This window comes from Pyxicephalus adspersus, chromosome 1 (assembly GCF_032062135.1).
Source record: "Pyxicephalus adspersus chromosome 1, UCB_Pads_2.0, whole genome shotgun sequence".
Taxonomy (NCBI): Eukaryota; Metazoa; Chordata; class Amphibia; order Anura; family Pyxicephalidae; genus Pyxicephalus; species Pyxicephalus adspersus.
This window is the reverse complement of record NC_092858.1, coordinates 61,510,747-61,532,052: the sequence shown is the minus strand read 5'-3', so window position 1 is coordinate 61,532,052 and position 21,306 is coordinate 61,510,747. Positions and strand designations below refer to the sequence as shown.

The 21,306-nt window shown below is 35.0% G+C and overlaps 1 protein-coding gene across 1 annotated transcript in view; it reads left to right on the top strand.

The window, feature by feature from the left end:
• Positions 1 to 21,306, top strand: part of PCCA (propionyl-CoA carboxylase subunit alpha) — a 173,840-nt gene that overhangs the window by 140,512 nt on the left and 12,022 nt on the right. The window contains exon 21 of the mRNA XM_072411643.1: positions 547 to 600. Coding sequence (XP_072267744.1) covers positions 547 to 600 — 54 coding nt within the window. The remainder of the gene's footprint in view (positions 1 to 546; positions 601 to 21,306) is intronic.

The following is a 21,306-nucleotide window of genomic DNA, read 5'->3' as shown; positions in this document are numbered from 1 at the left end:
CATTTTGTAAAGTCTAACCTAGTAGAGAGCAACTGGGAACACATTCATTTTATTTTATCCATAAACAAATGAGAGCCAAAGAGAAATCATGAAAGGGCCATATGAAGCCTATAAAACACCATTCTGATATTTCTGGATTACAGGAAGTACACCCCTATTAACTTCTTATATAACTTTGCTGATAAATCTTTTTGTTGTTTTTAGGGTATCACAACCCACCCTGTGGTGACAGATTTAGGAGGATTGCTCTCCACTTTAAAGCTTTGCACAGTTCTTTTAATAGTGTGAAACAATTTGGATCAGCATGTATTTACAAAATTCTTTGGTTTAACAAATACTAAAATAAAGGTTTGAAAGTGTATTACATTATGTAGAGAATGTAAGTTAGAATTTGGTCTGTGAGAATACATATATGGGTGTGCATTTTCTTGCTGTCTTTTGTGTAAGGCAACATTTTATCCTATCCGTGTGTTTCTGTGATCATAAACATTAAATGTGTGCCAAATAAATATTTTTTACATTCCTTTCTGACACTTTTTTTTTCAGTGCCTTAGTCGTGATGCAGCTGGAAATATAAATATGCAGTTTCTGGGCACAGTGGTGAGTAAATCATCTTGTTAAAATAAAACTTTGTATCCATAGGTGTATGATCCTAATCTACATTTATGAATGCAAACTGACATTCTACCTGTTTACTGTCTGAGTACTGGTATGTGACTGAACATATTTATCCTTTGCACAAACGGTTCAGCACTTTTTAAAATGTAAACCAACATGAAGTCAATAAACATGTCAGACATTTAAAAATTTTCTTCCAAAAATGTCTAGTCATAAATGCACCTGGGCCACACTCCACAGTACCATGGTCCAGAATTTCAGACAAATGAACCAAAGATTGTGAATATGACTGTTCTCAGCAATATAGTGAGGGCAATGTAGGTATATGAGGTGTCTACAGGAACCTTTCAGTACCAATATACTAAAGCCCCTTCCTTACCAGACCAGCCTTCAGTTCTTTACTGCTTTTAAATATAAATCTGTAATTTTTTAAAAATATCAAACAAATTTAGTATTTGTATTGGACCCTTTTAATATTGGGGCTTTAAAACACATAGACGTGGAAGATTCTCTGCTTTTTAATTCATCCCATAGGATTAGGCGTACACTAAACTAATATACCAAAGTGATCGGAAATCGCTACCAAGTAGTCAATAGAATAGTTGCTACATACATAGCTCTTACAAGTCCAGTAAGTAAGAACACATAGAAACGGAGCTTTCTGGCTTTGCAAATCTATCTGTGTAGGAATTTTATCAGACCATAGAACTGTTGAAATAAATAAACATAGAACTTCATTGAAATATGTACTCAATACATAGAGGGCATTTTGGAACTTGTTGTGTGTGATGTCATTTGTTTTTTACAGTGAAAAGTGGCAGGATTTGCTGCATGCTAGTTCACTTGCATTTTCAATTCTTTCTCATATTGACTCAAATAGTAAAGTCAAAACAATATTGATGCTGACTTCCTCCTATTCAGCTCTCTTTTCTACAAACCATAAAAAATATCGGCTGCACATGAAGTTCTGACAGGAAGTTGGTCATGTAATGTGCATGTTCTTTTCCTGTAGATGTTCTGTAATAAGCATATTTTGTTAGAATATTAATTCTGTTTTTCTTCCTGGGATCTAAAATATATAGAACATTCACAGAATTGTGCCGAAGACTCTCCTGTGTTGTCTTCATTGTGTGTTTTGGGTCATTGCCATGGTGGAAGGTGAACCTTCAGTCCAGTCTGAGGTCCTGAAAATTTTGGAACAGATTCTCATTGAGGATACCTCTGTGCTTTGCTCCATTCAGCTTTCCCTCCAGCTGCTCTGCCATAATTTTAGATTGGTAGAGGGGGCTGCTTTTATGATTGTTCTTCTGGAACTTAAGTCCTATCTTTGCACAGGATCTCTGAAGCTCAGAGACAACCTATGCAAGACCCTGTCACCTGCTAGACTGAGGGGTGTCCAAGTCACACCCTCTTTGCACAGCTGAGAAATTTTGGGCCTCTGCATATCGGTTCATATAGGAGTATGCGCTAGGTAGATATCCGGTTTCCTAAGAGGTGGGCCTGGTCAGTGACACAGTGGCTTTGAAGTGCACATTTCTCCTAGTAAATTTAGTCAGCCATATAGGACATGCCAAGAGATAGGCTCTGGGTAGAAATATGTACTACTTGCAGTACTTTTTTTATTAATATGTAATAAATTGAGCCATAGGCCTGTAAACCTAGGTACAGAAAAATGTACAGCCATGTACAGAAAATCTAAAACAGATGGAAACAAAAGTTGAGCTGATACATAGGGAACATAACAGATCTGAGGAAAACCTAACTCAACTGACAGAAAACTAGAATGCGAAAGTGGAAAGAAAAGAGATGAACAGGGTTCAAAAAAATAAGGAAATTTCCCCTTATCCATAAAATTGTACACATTTACATAAAAATTAAAATATTACCCATGTTTATATAAATGTGTGCTGTCCCCAAGCTCCTATTAATTCACATATACCACAAAAGACTTGTGGTGTATCTTCCACCCATGTCATAGGGCACACTGGAAAGTGAAGTTTTACAAAGACCGTAAAGAACTGAGTTTTGTTTTTTTTTATTTTGTGGCACATTGTTTTAGTGGGTGTTTAAATTGTCTACTGAAGCATGAAGGTAGAGCAAAGCTGCTTCCATGCAGGCTATTTGGATTTAATCCAGCCCTGGCAGGAAGATCCTTTTCTTTCTATTATTTCTTTTATTATTTCTTTTTTTTTTTTTTCTGTCTCTCGTTTTTCTAGTCTAGGTTTAATTCAGGCACTTCTTGCATTAAAAAAAAATGTGTACTGAGCTTCATTATTGTGTATCTTTTATGTGCTCTTCGAGTTCAACCTGTTACTTCAACTTCCAAAGTCCTTTTCACTCTTTTTATATGTGTAGCATTTCTTTAAATACCTGGTAATCCTGTTTTGTAGGTCCTTGATTTTATTGGTTGTAGGTCCGTGATTGGTTAAACTTCCTGTTTTCCACACAAGCTTTTGGTGAAGACAACCAGTAACTTTATGAACATGTTATGGAAATATGGTTCACTGTTGTCACTACCAGTAGGCTCGTCCAGAGCAATGTACAGCCATTGTTGAAGCAGATACATGAAGACAGCATGTGGCTAACCAATGCTGAAGGAGATCAGCAGCTCAGACTTTAATAAAAAATAAAAGTAAAACTGCATTTTATGAAAAAATACCAGGCATTTATTTGCTATTAAGGACATTCATCTTTTTATTTTTTTTAACCAACATTTAAGAATATTTTCTATTTTTGCTACCCTTTTTTTTTATTTATTCTACTCTAGTATTTGTATTATAGATAGATCACATTCCAAAGCTAAGAGTAATTACTGGGAACTGTACCCAGAACTCTTTCTATTATCTGCATTATGCACTATAACCAATGCTTGACTACAGTTTTTAGAAAAAAAGTGTTGATCCCTAAGTTCGGATGGGTATTGGGAACGTTGGTTCCTGGACAGCTTCTGCACACCCTTATGCCAGCTCTTTTTTTATATATTTTATCTTTATTTATTAACCAGTCAAACATATAAGAAATACAGAAACAACGTTGCATAGTAAAACATAACAGCAGAAATTGCACATCTTGTACAATTTAAAATATAACAGACCATGTAATGACCAGTCACTGGTAGTTATATAAAATAAGAAAACAGAGAGGGAAGAAGGAAGTTAAGAAATAGGGGGGAACATACTAAGGGGAGGGGGAAGGGAGCAGCATTACACCATAAACTTACACAGGTGATGGGAAACCAACATATGAAAATAGTCAACAATCAAAAATCAAACGATAGCTATTAAATCATATATCATTTCCATCTTCCTGTGAACTCATAACAGATAAATATGCAGGGGTAGTGGTATATTGAATCCAGTAGAACCATGTTCTTATTAAACTTATCGGACCGTCCATCGCGTGATGTGATGAGATCCTCCATGGACATGATCTCATTCACCTGACAGAACTAGTTACATATTGTTGGGGGAGAAGTTTGATTCCAAAATACAGGAATGCACACTTTCGCGGCACTGAGGAGAGATGCTTGAGTAGAGAATTATGGTACTTCTAAGAGAAGGTAGACAAGAGCCAAGGGGCTAATTCTGGCTTGTTCCCGATCTATGCCAGCTCCAAATGAACCAGTGTTTGAAGTCCTGAGACTAGGCAGTACTTAACTGCTCACTATTTCCTATGGGCAGGCACAAGTAAGCGGTAACCCCACCTAAACCTCACTGCTCATCCCTTAACTTTAAAGAGCTGCTTAAATGTACACTTTTTCATAAATTAAATTCAGAATTCAAACCCTGTACTTCACAGTTATGAGAGGGAGCAACCCACAAACAACTGTGTATGTTACCCCTTAGCCTTTTTTTTCTCGAGCTTTCACTAGGTTTATTATTAATTTTCAATTGCAATGGCCTAATTGTAATTCATCATTACCATGAATAACAAATTTTATATTTTAGACAACTGAACAGTCTTAACTAGGCTATTTATCATTGGACCAATGTATTCAATTGTCATTTTTTTTTTTATTTGGTTCAGAGTCCCCATTTAACTCCATTAATGTGTAGAATTACAGCTTTTAAAACAGACACAGTTGTCTCATTTCCCGTTTTGTTTCTATCTACTTAGCGTGACTAATATTAACATTTTTGACATAAATATAATATTAAGGCTTTCTTGAATTTGACCCCTCTGCGTCTGCTCAATTAAATGTCAATGTAGGCATTTAAGACTTAACAGAAATTAATGATAACCATCCAAAACAATTTTAAACACAATCAGTTTAACAAGGGAGGATAAATTTAATATGATAATTTAGCTGACTGAATTGTATCAGCTTAGCGGGGATGTATGCAAATACATGACCCTTACTTAGTTTTTTAATGGAAGCTGTGCTGATAGATTTATCAGTTCTATTAACGAACTTTGGGGAACTTTGGTTTTTCTACAATTGTTCCCTTGGAGGCTGAAAAACAAACCTGATCTCATACTGGGACCATTCTGGTCTGCATATTTCCATAATTTGCCTTTGCTACTAATATGACAGCAAGAGGCAAATAACAGTTTCTAATAATATCAGATGGAGTTGAAGAGGACAGCATTTTAATGTAGTAAAAAGACCTCCCTGTGGGGTTGTTATTGCTAATATTGAACAGCAGTTAACAGTTGCAACAGTAGCTTCATAATTGATTTGTTTAATTAGCAAGAGATGGAGCTAGTGTGGAGTCTTGTCTTCTATCAGTGGTCCGCTCCTTAGCAATGAATATTTTTGTCTTACTCTTCATTAGCAACTTGAGTGTTTCTTTGTGTTAAATTTCCTATTCAGTGGTGACAAAGTACTGTCAAAGTGTTTCAGTCAAATCTACTAGAATGCTTTAGTTTTTTAGTCCATTTGTATGACTCACTAGAGAAAAAATCATTCCCGGGTCTTGGTAACAAAGTAAACTATAGCTGTAGACTAATTCTTTTAGTATTAGGTAGAGTTGGTAAGTTGGAAGTTAAAACTTCTGTCAAGTTGTTGTTACAAATGATGTCTCCATATTGGCGTTTAACCCTTTTGCTTGTACTGGTTTTCACTAAAAAGAAAAGTGATGGGAAATCCAGAGTCTTAGAATTGTTCTCAAAACAAGAAGTACGGGGCAATCTTCCAAAAGGGCATATTTGTTCCACAGACAACTTTCTAAGCGGTGAAAAAATATTACTTTGGTATATTTCCTTATACTAAAAGTTAATGCACAATGATATAAAGACAGCTAGAAATTACCTTTACAGAGGTTTTAACTACTCTAGCCATAGCTTAAAAATGCATACTGGTAAAGTATTGGTTTCCAAACAAACAGAAAATGTATAATTCTTTTTTAATGTCACATTTGAATAAAAACTTAAATTCACCTATTTTTTAAACTGTACCAGTTGAGACATTAGAGACTATTAAAGCAGAGCTAAGCCCACAATACTCATATCCTGGTTCTGTCACAGGGCACCTCCATCTTCCTTATTCTTTTCTTTCTGAAGATGATCTTTGGCCATCTTGATCGCTCATGCCAGGATGACTAACTCCTGCGCAGGTGTGTGGAAGTTCATTTATTCCCGGCACATGCCAGGAAAACTGGGTTTCCTCAGCAACAAATGGTGAGCTTGACATGCACAACTGGCTGAATCATGAATTTGTAAGATTATAGGAATTCATGTTGGATATTTATGACTAATTACTATTGCTATGACATAAACATGCACTGCCTAAATTTGTGAATACATGAAAATTTCAGGTTTCATTGTGCTTATAAAGTCAGTGTTAGAATTGTTCTTGATACTTTTGTAATTTGTGTTATGATTACAGCAGTGGCAAGGTTATGGCCAGGGTTAAGTTGAGGCTTAGGGTTTAGCAGAAATTCATGGACAATGCAAGTTTCTTTACTGTCTGCACCTTGCAGTGTGTATCCGAAGCAGTGTGAGAAGAGCTCTGAAAACTACAGAACCCCTCCATGTTTTTAAATTAAGAAGAGGGGAGGAGTTATCTTCCTCTATAAGACTTTCTGTCCTATGGTGACAACACCTTAACACTAGGAAAGAATGTTAATGGTAGGATAATAAGGGGAAATAAAAAAACAAAAAGCTGGGCAAAGAATACTAATGCAGCCACCACAGGACTGAATAACCGCAGTATATACATTTTTTTGTCTAAGGTTTAGATACACTTTAAATAATTGGCCTGATTGTTCGATTTGCAGCCATGTAGTTTCAGACAGTGTTTGACACTAATAATTATATCTATATCTAAAACAAACCACATCAATACAGTATTCTCTACTTCACCAAAACTAATTACCTATGAAAACTAGGAAACGTTGACAATAGCAATTTTAGTAAATTTATATTATTTTTGTCATGCTATATTACTTGACGTGTGTCTAAAATGTTATACTTCTTTTTGAATATATTTTTGTTAATTTCATGACGTTGCCTTGTGAAACAAAAAACCCAACAAAGCAAAAAAAGTGTTCATAAGGGGGGTGGGGAGGGTGAGTGTGTTTGAAGGGGCATTGAAGCTGAATTCTTGAATCTTTCTTTGTTTGGTTTGGCAGTGTATTCTTCCTTAGATAAAACATTTAAATGCTAAGCAGTTCCTTTAGTTTACTGGGCTTGGTTATTTTTTATGGTAACACACACTGGGCAGGAAGGTCATTGTAATGAAGCAAAAAAAAAAAAAAAACATTTTAAAGCATGAAAGAGAAAGTTAGAATTGAACATGCCTATGTTTTCTTTTATGAGATCTCTGGAGCTCAATAATATTCTGGCAAATCTGTTCCTTCAAGGTTTACAGTGTTTCATGAAAAAGAAAAATAATTTAGAGGTTTTTTTTGTCCTACTTTTGGTACAATTCACTAATATATTCTAAACCATACAAAAACACCCCAATTGAAATTTTTCCCCAAGTTTTTTCACATTGTAATGTTCTGCATATTTGCCAAAGGGGATCTTCATTTCAAATATTTGTGGCTACTGTGTGTGTGCCTTTTGACCTGTTGAGTCATTCAATATTGATCTCTCCGCCTCTGAAATGTTACTATTTTTGAGCAAACTCCTAAGAATTATGTCCAAGATTATGATCATTACTGATGATAACTGTAAACCATATTATTGATAAGACTATTTATTACAAGTAACAAATTCTTATCAAAACACATTTCTAATTATTGTTCTTCTGTTTATTTCATCGTCATTTTTATGTTTAGAATGTTTTATAATATTGTTTCAATCGAAATTATGCATTTTGAATTTGAAAATGAATCAAAAAATGAAACAAATCTTGGCATAGTTAAAAAAAATTGTACTCTTCATTTGAAAAAACAGGTAGACATACTTGTGGCATACGTTCTACAATGGAAATACAATTTCCCCCAACAGAAAACATTTGTTGGTTTCTTTTCCTTTTCTTATCCAGGAGGTTTAAAGTCGCATTAATAGGCATGTATCTGAAATGTAAAAGTTGTCCTTACCCAAAAGGGAGGGTATATAAGCATTTGTTCTGGAATAGTTAATCATGAGTGTTCATTGAGAGAGCCATATTTTTTCATTCCATATGCAGACTACACATTCTGCTTAGCGTTACTGCTTTCAGTGCATGATTGTCTACCCAGAAATGTGTTTATACAAATCCACTATTGTTAACTAGCTTAATGATCCTTTAATTTATTAGTCAGTACAGTTAATTATTTATTTTAGGTCACCCTGTAAAAACCTAAATATCATACCTTTGAATTAAGACTATGAATTTTTTATCCTGAAAAAAGCATGCAAATAACTGCTGTACAACAAGTCTTGTTTAATGAGTATCTCAAAAGGGATTAAAGGAGGGGGGGTCAGCCAGGCAAGCAGAATTTTTTTTATTACTTCTATTTCTTTCTTTAAATAAACAACAAAAAAAACAAAACACCATTTGTCACATGTATCAAATAGTGTAAGCGTTTGAAGTGCATGTTACTTTTCCTAGACTACTTAGAACTGGAATATTCATCAAAATAATATTCCATCTTTTATAAATAACCTAAAAAGTGTGATAATAAAGTGATCTATGTTCAGACCCAACCTTTTTTAAGGTTTTCATTTTTAAAATAGTAAAAAAACAGAAATGTATCACGTCTCAAATGTTATTCTTGATACGAGTTTTACATGTAACCCATGGGGGATGGCATAAGGATTTCCTGAGCTGTTGAAAGTCTAGTGTCCCACAGGGGCAGAACTCCAGTCATAAGTACAAAGCTATGACCTCCTCTTTACTCAAGCACAAATACTGTTCTTTAGCTACAACTAAAATTAGCAACCACAGCAGCAGTATTCTAAAGTTAACTACAAACACATTCCTTTATTGGGCCTCTGAATGTAATATTAACCCTGTTTCCTGCGAGAGGCATGAGGAGAAATGAATTGTTACTTTCACACAAAAATGTGTATGCACTGAATTATTGCTGGTTGCTTAAAAAAAGAAAAAAGCATACTGCTGTTCCTTAATTACACCAATTACTCAAAAAAAATGCATGTAACCTATATGCTTTTCACACATACACAGTCATAAAAAAATACACCCACTTCACTTCTAAGGTTTGACTTATCAGGACATCATGAATAATTATCCAGTCCTTAACAGGTTGTAGAAATTCTAACCTTAGGTGTAAAACAACATACAACAGATTACACCGTGTCATGATTTATTTACCAAAAGAAAAAGAAAACATTGGGAAGCCATTTGTAAAAGATTAAGTACTTCACATGATTCAATTGTCCTAACACTGAATATTCCGGAAAAGCTATAAGCGTAAAATTTTACCTTAACGGCTTACCCGATTATTTAAATTAATTAATTAAATCGGGATTACCCGATAGAATTAAAAGAGCCGATATACGTGTATGGTTCTTGTTGATCATGGACACTCTGTTTGGCTTGGACCTTTTATGTATACAACTGGTGTATGAATACAATAGACTGCGAAGTGGACAAACCATATACAAGCCTTGTTTAACTTATAATTCACAAGTATTATAGTGTATTATATGTAACTAATAAGAACACTTAATAATACACGTTCACTTTTGCCAAAAAAACTTTTCTTTTCACTTGTTTTGTGGTCTTTATGCTACATAATTGCAGCAACTAAAATTACTCTGTTCTCATCTGTAGGACTGGAGATTTTAGTTCCCCTTTTTAGTCTGCTGCCACCCTTTTAGTATCCAATGGGCAGTGTGATGTCCTCAGACCTGCTTAAGGATGACAGTGCCTCTCTATAAACATATGTCATTGGCAGAAACCCCAGATGGCATTCATCTTGCCATCAGTTTTTATTCATGTTGTGACCATTATGTTTAATCTCATCACTCCAAAGGACGTTGTCCCAGAAGTTTTGAGGCTTATCTAGATGCTTGGCATATTGTAAGTAGGTTGTTTTCTGGCATTGGCACTGGATTTTTTTCTTGCAGCTCAAACTGTGAAGTGGATTTCTGTATTTCCGCTAAAGTAGTTTATGGGTTTTTCTTTGCATCTTCACAAAAAATCCTAACCGTTTTTGCTGAAATCTTGGTTGGTCTACCTCACTGTGGCTCTGTAACAACAGAACACCAGACTTTCCACTTTCACACATTTATGTGATAATGAATTGTATTGTCAAAGCACACTCCCTAAATAAAAGGAAAGTGTTTTGCTTTATCAGTCATATTTTCCAAACTATAGCCAATTTTTACTATTTTTTTTTTCTGTGAGGGTATGTTCGCTTATGAGCACAACTGGAAAATAGATACAGTAATAGAGTACATTGTTACATTTTGTTTAGTTTAAATTCACACTACATTTATTCTTGAATGCCATCACTACTAAAAAAGGTATGGAGAATTGTAGTTTAGTCCACAGCAGTTGTTTAAAGGGAACCTGTAAATCTTTCAGCCAAAGATGACTTGTTTTTAAATGTACAGACATTGCTAATCCTGGCTTTATTACCCGTAGAGTTGACCTGACTCATTCCTAAATTAAACTGTGCCACTAGGCTTATGGTTTTATTGATTCATGGCATAGAGTTTTCCCCCAAACGTTCCAACCTTAAGTTGACTGATATTGTAACATGTAACATTGATATATGGGAGCTGGTCTTACTTTGTGTGAAAAAAAGTCCCTTTTAAATGGACATCTTTGTCAATTTCATAGTAAATATGGTAAGCTTGGATTGCAACATTTGTTTCTTTTCTTCATCAGCATTGAATAGGTGAGGTAAAACAGTCCAGGTAAAAATTGTATTTAAAATCAACTTTTTTTTTTTTTTAATTTTTTTTACTGTTAGAGACAATAATGGCTAAAACGGTAGGAAAGGGAAGCCATTCACTTGGAAACATTGAGCTCTGTTTTAGAGGATAACCTTCCTTCAAAGATTTTTGTTTTAGGTATCAGTATTTAAAAAATAACAAATATCAAAGGGACCTTTTACACAAAAAAACGGCTGAAGTTTTCCTGCAATTCATGTGGACTGTGTCTGAATTCCTATAAGTAGCTCATATCCTGTACTTTCTGGTCTCAGGTGGTTAGCTGTTTTTGTGTAGAACACATGCCAAAAGAGCCTGTCACTCCATTCTGAATTTTTAGCAAGTTCACAATATGTTTCACCATTTGATTCTGCTTCTCACGTACCATTCCTATTTTAAGTCAAATTAACAAGTGTGACAGATGTTTTGTTGGGGGTCATATCACTTGAGGAAGCTAAAGGAGAAGGTTTGAAGGTATTTTGAAAAATGTATCGAAATTTTATTTGCTTTTATCATCCTACTGCATAGGACCTGTTCTGTAGAATTCATTTTCCAGCCAGTAAACATTTTATTGCATACATCAACGTTGCTTTGATGGAAAAAAGATGGTTTATGCCAATAAAACCCACAGGAGATAATTAAAAACGGTTTTCCTTTCCGTGGATTACTTTCTGCTCCCTGTGCTAGTGTATGTTCCTTTTCATTGCATTCATCAGTGAGCCCTATCATTTGCATGCACTTTTATATATAGTAATCATATGGTCTTGGTGTGTAGTCCAAAAGTGCAATTAAAATTACGATTAAAGGGTCAGTCAACCCCAAATTAATACTTCAGTTTTTTTTAACGCTAACACCAACTAATGGTTTCTTAGAAATCTTGGGTACACTGAAATTAGGATAGATGTACTTGGTTTCTGGGCTTACGCACCTATTATGGCAGTTACAAATAGTTTCCAGTCACCTTGTTAAAATGCAACATATTTATAGCTTAGGAAATGCAACAGAAGCTTCCAAAGTCACTTCAAATGTTAAATGCAACAGTATAGGACAGATTTTTCACCTAAAACATTTTACAAAGAATGTCTAAACCAACAAACAAATACATATGTTGCATATTACGAGTCCAGAGATGTAAAGGCTGCCGTAGTTTTTTTTAAGCTAAGATTATCAGGGTTTAGGGCAACACTCAACGATTTTAGTGTTCCTAGTTGTTTGTGCCATAAATATCCAGTAAACCTTGTGTTTCAGCTTTTCACCTCTTTCGTATACTTTATTCTAAATATCCAATGTCTGTCCCCTTTTTCTTTCGTTATTGTTCCTCATTACTCTACTGTTATTGTATTATGCCCCAATGACAGGGAGTGGTAACTGTTAGGCTTTTTTTAGTCTTTTGCAGGTGGCTGCAAATATGCTTGCAAATGCTTAAAAACACACACACAAGTGGATGACTTGGGTGGCAAACCCCAAACCTGGCCTATGCTCCATTTTCTCCCTCTGTAAAAAAAAACACATGGGGAAGTACTGTGGCTTTCAAAAAACACAGCGTATAAAGATTTTTTTTTCTTTGGGTGAATTTAAATAAATCAGCTGCATTAACCTAGTGCACACCAATGCAAATTACAGAAGACAAACAGCCATAGTGACAACAACTTCAAAATAGGTGAGAACTTGTTTTCTTTTGGTATAGCGCTAGTTTTGAATTGGCGAGGGGAAGTCTATGTGTAATATGGTAAATGTCTACAATGTGTCAAGTTTGATAAATACCCCTAAAACTATTTACACATAAAATATATCTACATTTCCCTCTTGCACCTGAAGACATTTTAGGATCAAGCTGGAACTATAGGGCTGCCTAATGTTCCCCAGAAGTCTGCTATCTGCAAAGAACTGGCCTTCTAGCAAAAGTGGATGCAGAGTAAACTAGGAAGAGAGGCTACCAAGAGACCTTTGACCAACAACAGTGGCTCAAACTGATAAAACAATACATAAAAGTTTTTCATATGTGCTTCATCAGTCATCACAATATGTGATGGCAAACTAAGCCTTTTCTTGGCGACATATTTTGATACATTTTTATGTTTTTTGTTGCTAAATTACACTTTTACACTATGTAAGAAAACATCTGTCAGATCATAGTCATTACCACTACTTAAACCCTGGTAGTTAATGGTGCTTCCTATGATGATGAACCTTGTGCCACATATTAAAGTGTCCCTAAACCTTCCTAAAAATTCAATGAGCCATTGCACTTTTCCTTTCAGTGAATAAGTATTTTTTTTTTTACTTTCAGTTCACTGTGCATTATCAGCCTTCTCCTTTGTTCAGCATATAGACCGCACATGACTTTATTTAGACTAAATCGCACAAAACAACTCACGCCAAGCTACAGAACTGCATGTCCATGCCCACTAATATGAATTTGTATTTCTGGTATCTCCTACAAGTAAGAGCTAAGCTTGTGTGTTTGTATCAGGTTCGCATTGAAAAGAGTGGTTGCATAATGCTTGAGGCCATGCTGGACAAGGATAGCCACCCACAAAGTGGAGGTGAAATAGTTTTTTACCTATATATACTGAATCATAGGAAAACTTAATTATGTCTATAAGCTCTGTCAAAGGTTTACAAAGCTGTTATAGTTTTTTTTCATTTGGGTTTGTAATATTTGCTTACAGTATAATATTGTTTTCACGGGTAACCCTGCTTAAGTTATTTAGAATTGATGGTTTATCCACCTGACCATTTATATTGTCCTATGTAAAAAGATAAAAAAAAAAAAACATTTTAAAACAACTAAGCCTTGATTTTTTTTATTTATAAGTGAGTTAACAAAGCGGACTTTAAAAAGATTGAAAACTCTCATACCCTTGGAATCTCAGCCTGTCACTTGAGCACACTTATATTAAATAAATATATACAATGTAGTAAAAAGGCTTTTTGAGGCTGATTTCTTTCTCGGTGGGGGATGTAATCTTGTATTGAAAGTGATGATGTGGAGCACTGATGCACTCATAAGGGCACTTCGTATTGTTCCTGCATACTAATTTAAAATAAATCAAAGTGTTTCTTATTTTCATCTGTATAACAGCAAGTGCTTTGAAGATGAGATAGTGCAGCATATTGAATAGCAAAAAGAAACCTCATCTTTTCCTAGCCGATAAAACAGCACTAGATAGGAACAACTCATCTTGTAAAAAATAAAAAAAAGTTGGAAATATATCCTGGTTTATTTGAACAGAACTTGTGATTCATGGGCTTCAGAAACCTACATATTTTATTTACATCAAGCCAGATGTTCTACATTCTAACAGATAACAAAACCAAGCAATGTCATGTGTCACTGTACTGTCTCCTCCATTAGTTTTGAAAATGTCTCTGCAGTGTGTTTGTTTAAAAAGCTATAAAGTGTAAAGTTATAAAGCTATAAGTTACATGAGGATAACTGATGTAATTTATGATTTTGTTTGGACCAATGGCCTGTCTTAGAGCAATTGATTCTTAGAGTGGAACCTAAACCTGGGATACTCACCCCATTGAGCCATTTTCTTCCTTCTCTTTCTTTTTGTAATCAGCCATCTTAATTGGCTGGACTGGGATCACATAACTCCCATTCAGGCACGCTGGAGTTCATTCACTGCCAGGTATTCTAGCAACCAACGCTGGTTGTGCATGCAGCTCATCTCATCTCACATTACATAACTTCAGACTCTTGCCTGAGACTCAACAACTGCTCTTTATACTAAATGTGAATGTGTTGTTGAAAACTTTGGTAGAAAGAAATTGGTAGCAAAGATAGTTCATAAGACTACAGGATGTCCAAAACCAATGATGAAAATGACCAAATGATTGGAAAGGATTGTGAAAGATCCTTTCCAATGACAGTTATTGCACGTGTGTAATAGCCTAAGTCTGACCGCTTTGCTTTAGAAAACACGGTCTATCACGAAGTTTAAATTATAAATGTTACATTGCAGTCTTATTGCTGCTCATTACTTTCCCACTAAATTATATGCATCACCATTAAGTGATGGTTAAACAAAGGGAAGTTAATTCAAGCAACCTCTAGACTTCTTTGTAAGAATAAATAGATAACAGGGAATGCATCTGTCAATATTGTATCCAACAGTTTACTTGTACTCAATTAGTTTCATTGTCTTCCTTTTTTTCAACTTGATTATAATAAAGTGGTTTCTGTAATACAAGTGCTAATTTGGGGGAGAATAAATTACATGGTCTGGTAAAGGTCATTTTCATTTCTTTTTTGCTACATTCTTATTTGCAGCTAAAGACAACACTGTAAAGGATATGATTATATGGCCTACAGATTTTTGACAGGATTGTTGAACACTGTAAAGAATCAGGCATAAATGCTGTATCAATGGCAATTTACATTTGCTTGTTCTACATATGTAAGATTTTTGTGTGTGATTAAGGCCTTTGTGTTTGCAGCATAACTACATCAAGGGTCTAAATGGAGGCCACCTAAGTTGTAGCTAAGGATTCTTTTACAATTACAATTTTGTGTGTGCGTGTGCGTGTGCGTGCACGGGGGGGGGGGGGGGGTTGAGGTCCTTTTTCAGTATCTTCTTGCCACTATTTTTCATTTTTATTTCCTTGAAGTGATTTTTCATTTACAGTGAGGTATTGTGGCACACTTTTGCCCTGTAGTGACAAACTTAAAAACCTTTTGGGATATTTAAAAACAAATAGGTAAAAAGGTTGATTGTTCATAGTTACTGATCAAGCTTCATTTTTTGTTCTTCATAAAAAGAAAAAAAAATAGTTGGGAGCAACTCTGTTTTTTCTATTTTTTAATACTCTCCGGTTTTTATAAAATTAAATAAATAAATCTTGCAATGTTGCATTAGACCTTATGTCTGGTGTATCTGTTGCTTTTTAATAGAATATGATTTTGTTGTTTTCTGTACGGCAAATACCTCCATAGGATTATAAACAAAGCACGTGGAAAGCAAAACCATAAAAAAGGCGGCTAGGAAAACAAGGCATCCTTGCAAATTTATCATCCCATGTGACCACTTGTGAGATAGCATTAAGAAACATGTACCTGTAAAGGGGTGCAAGGGATGTCTAGTTTGGCTTTTTTGACTTGTTTCTTAGGAAAAAAAAGTTAAGACTATAGCTCGATTACCTCAAATAAGTTGCAAAAGAATTGCTCAGCAATTTCTGGCAGGGACATTCACAGGATGAATCTTGTTTGTTGAAATCTTTTCAAAATGCATCTTGATAGTACAGCAGCAGCTACTTTCTGTCTTTGGACAAATCTTGTATTCCATTATGCTTTCCATGGTGCTGAAGCTGTATTTATACCGTGTTTCAGCTATTGAAGAGTTAATGTTTTTTAAGTGAAAAATGTCAAAGAAAAACCAGCGTGTAAGGCAGCTCGACACACAAGACATGCAAGCTAGTATTTCTAGTAGCAAGGTGGAGGCAAGTGTAAAGTCCCACTAAATTCTGACTGCATTTTAGCCTTATGTGTGCCCTTGAGGAGTTGAGACAAGGAGGCGCTTTTGTTTCACCAGTCTGGGACAAGGAGGTGGCAGTCACTACTCTAGTAAACTGGTTTTAGGGTTTTTTGGTTTAACTAATCCATTTTCAGTGTACATAGATAAGGGAAATATGTAAATAAACACACCACAGGAAAAAGTACCTAAATATATCCCTTGTATTTAGGATATTTATGCTAGGTGGACACACCAGCTGTAGCTGTTTGTTTGTTTGTTTGTTTTTTCTGTCTCTTATGTTTTTCAGAAATATATTACCTAAAAAAGTAGTTTATACTACTGGTTTACATTCTTTTAGTTATTTTACATATGGTTTTAGATATATGTTTAAATTCATATTGTATTGGTATATAAATAGGGTGAAGGTAGTGTCAAGATTCTATTTACCTTTAACAGCATCACGTTTTCTATAACCGTCTTTGTCCTTGTTTGTAACTTTATACAGACCTAATGCAGATTTTCTTAACCGACCTCAAGTTGCTGTCCCTAATTATATAGTCCTTTGAAATAGTACCTTTTAGTTGGTTTAGTGAGTAGCTCATAAACTTGCAATTACAACAACATAAAAAGAATCTAGGTTGCAGTATAGGAAGTGGGATTTCCAGCAGATGGCAGGTTCAGTTATGCAATTAAGTAGAAGCCTTTGAAAAGATCTCTGATACTTGTCAGCCTTTTTCTTGTTGTAGATTTTTCATGTCTTTCTCATTACAGCCGTGATAGGTAAGATGGGCTGCTGGCCAAACGGCAAATGCGACACATGTTGTCCTTTGTGAAAGCTGTACAGTACACTGTGATTGCCATTGCCTTTGCGGATATGAAAGTGCCACTTATGTTGGCAAATTACCACTGTGTCATATTTACTTGCGTGTTAGACAGCTTGTGGTCACCTATCAGGTTCAGCCCCCACTTTTATCTCTCGCTCACCTGCACAAGACCTCGCCACAGACGGTGAGCAAAGTTGTTGTCATTTAAGTCAAACTTTCCCTCTTAATAACACAATGAGAAGCTGCCATGGTATCATTAGCATTAGGAGGCACTATGCAGCAATTACAGACACAAGGAAAGGAACACAACTACATGTGTGGTATGGTATTTAGAATTTAATTCCTTACTGCTTTTAGGTTTATGCTTCATTTAGCCTCTATACAACAGCCTGCATCATATTTCAACATTGAATAACAGAGGCGTGACTCCAGTTGTCAGCTTGTAGGCTTTTTTTCCTTTGTAAACTGTAACACAGGGCCACCAAACACAAGATGTAGATATAAAGGTGTACATATGTGTATATATACACATAATGTATAAATTGTATTAAAGTCACTTTATATTTCTAATCTTTATATTGCTATTTATTACTTCAAAAATATTTTGCTCTAAAACCTAACTTGAGTTTGGTATCATAACCCATTGTCACTTTTTTACCTTTTTGCATCTCAGTGCTGCTTCAGGCTCTTTAAACAAGATTCTTTTGACATAAACTCACTAAAGCAACAACTGCACATCACTTCACTGCCACCTTTCCTCGAGTTACAGGAGTGGACTAAGCCTATGCAATCATGTCTGCATAGCAAATTTGCATATCAAATAGGAATGCAAAACTGGGAGACTGTTATCGACCTATACCATGAAGTGTGTGGACACTAGCTTGTGAATTCTCCCTGTACTGTCCCTTCTATTGGCCCATACCATTACGACTAGATTGTTCATTTATTATTTAATGTGTTGGAGGCTGGAGTGGATTAAACTCTTATCAAAAATGCTGTTTCTTCACCTAACAGCACCCACATTTTCTACTTTTCCAGAGTTTGAGGTTAAGGGTAGCTTGAAAATTGCACAGGATTTTAATTCTTCTGTGCCATATGATGGGACTTCTCTAGACTTCATATATCAAATATATTTGCAGAATAACTATGTGGTATGTATAGGGTAGGTAGAATTGTCGGCACTGTGTTCCTGCAGCATGTTCCAAGAGTGCATGCATCTCCACTACACTTCTTATGATATAGAAATATTTTCTGTATATAGCCTTGTTTTCATGCACTGGTTGGAGCACAATCACATTTGCAGTCAGTATCACCGTTCATGCTCCTGTTACTACCTTTTTGTAATAGAGACATTTTCTAGTTAATAAAACATGTTCTCTCTATTGTGGAAAGATTAAAATTGTATCCTTCATGACATCTGTAAACATGGACTTTTTGAACTAGACATATAATTTGGTTGCATACAAGTTCTTTTTTTTTTTTTTTTTTATATAGAGTGCTGTGTCTGTAGCAGGATATTTGCAAGAAAATGTTCAGTTTCCTTATTTGTGATGTTTATTAATTATACATGACAAGAAAGAAATTTGCAATGCTACAGGAGTCCATGGTTTGTCATTTTATTCATCTCATTTTATGTATAGCAAATAATGAAATAAGTAATCTGAAAGTTAACTGTACTTCACCACAGGGAATATTGGGGTTATGTTAATCACATAGGATTTAGATCAGATGACAAGCATAAAAATCCATTTTTAATGGCATGTTGTTGACTTTCTTAAAAAGTGGTGACAGTGATGCATTATGTCTAAGTGACATATTGACATTATCAATTATATGTTATTAAACAGTTCAGCTAACTGAATGATTTACCGTGTGTTTAACTGCCTTTTTCAATTAAAGACAGCAAAGGCAAGAGGACCAAGTAGAATAGCACAAGTCATATATTTTCCCTTGTTAACACTGGTGCTGCTGACATGCAAGTGATGAGAGAGTTAGCCTTTAGCTCCGGGCTGTAATGGACAAGTTCTTAAAGGCCTAGAAAGTGATTAATGATTAGTAGCTGGGGTTAGAGCACAAGGCTGCCTGTCTTTTATTCTTTTTTTTTTTTTTTTTATGCCTGCCTTGAATTTCTTTTCCTGGAAACTGGCTGTGCATTTGTGAGGTTTTATCACATTATAGTTAAAATTCTGCTGCCATTTGTTTGTATTGGTCTCTTTGCCTGCCCAAATTAAGCCTGTGTTTTAATTCAGATATAAGCTTGGCTTCTAAAGGGGATTATCCAAAGCCTCATTAGTGTACTGATCAGAACCAAGACTGCTGAACTTACATGACATTTCAGACCCATGGGACAGCATGACCTCCATGCTTTTTTTCCCCTTCACTTTGTATACAACTGTGTATTATAAGGGGTTAAGTGCAACCAATCAAACATTGAGCTTCTTTATTGAAGCCAGTCATTGAAATTAGCGTATATTTTGAATTCAGTGAACCTTGCTTTCATTTGCATTTTTCTCTTGCTTTGCCTAAAGATTGTGCTGAGACCACAAGATCTGTTGATTGCATAAGCATGGTGCTGCCATTCCTCTGGAGACAGCTGATCGTTATACTAATATTCTGTTTTTAAACATGTGTTCATCTGTGTAAAATGCATTTTACCAACACAGCATCCTGACATCTCTTCTAGTCGTCCCCAGAATAGGTGTCCTCATTGGATTCCCTCAAGATTTCCCTTTACCTGTTGATTCTGGGATAACTCCAAAATTTGTAGTCTCCCTAATAAATTTGACAGAGGTTCTTACCCTTCCCTATTCTATACTTGTTTTCCATTTCTTCTTTCCAATTTTGTAAAAACTCATGACAGTTGTCTCAAGCACAGTATTTATTATAATTTTAGGGAATGTTGAGAAGGATGAATACCAACAAAATGGGAAAAATTATAAATAGATAGGATTCCAATAAATTATGCACCAGTCACTTTCTAGGTACTCAAATCTATCAATCAATAGAAGAACGAAGGGAGTCTAATTAAAAAAAAAAAAGAAAAAAAGAATAGTTTTTGATTTCCCTGGTTCAAAGGTTGCCATCCTTCTCTTTAACTAGTTATATATTGATTTGGAAATAGGTTTGTGCATATCATGTTGGGACAGCAACAGATACACATTCTTGTTCAGGACAGTGGTTTAATAAATAGTGAAAGAAGAAAACGATTGAAAACCCCAGACCCTGTTCCTGCTAATGAAATGGGTCTACTGTTTGAACCTTGTGATAAATTATTCAGGATTGGGCTTTATAGTATTAGGATGTAAACTGTTTAAAAAAGTTTTATTAAACTTGATTTACCTGCTGGCCAATAGTTACTTGCAGTTTAAATGCCTAAGGCATTGTAATTGTACAAATTCAGTCATATTATTAATAAAATTAATAATAAACAGGATTTATATAGCACCAACATGTTATGCAGCCCCGTGCATTAAATAGAGTTAGCAAATGACAGACAGATACAGACAGTGACACTGGAGGAGGAGAGTCAGCAGATGCTTATTTCTTACAGAACAAATAATTTGGTTTAATATATCTTATATTATTACAGCATAAAATCTAGTTAGATCTAATCTTATTGTTTATATTATACATCTTTATATATGCAAATATGTTCATAATAATTAGACAAAATGGCTGACATAATGAACATTCCTGGCTATATTAAAAAATGCCCCATTAGATGTTCAGTTTGTGACATTTGCTCACATCTCCATTCAGTACATTGCTTCCCTGTTGCTTCACTTTACTTTTTTTTTTATTTTTTTTTTACTACATGTATCTGTCATATGATTGGTTCTTCTCAGGACAGGTACACTGGAACATCACTAAAAAGTGAAATATAGTTGAGAATGCAAATCACTGATAACATTTTGTGGTTTATACTTGAAGTAAAAATATATTTATAACATATATTTTAATAAGCAGTAGTTTTGTATTCATCGAAATTTGCTCTCCTTAACTGCTCCTACATACAGTTAGGTCCATTAGTTTATTCTATACATTACCACAAATAATTTTAAATGAAACAACTCGGATCCAGTTGAACTGCAGACTTTCAACTTTAATTCAATGTGAGGAACTAAAGGTTTTTT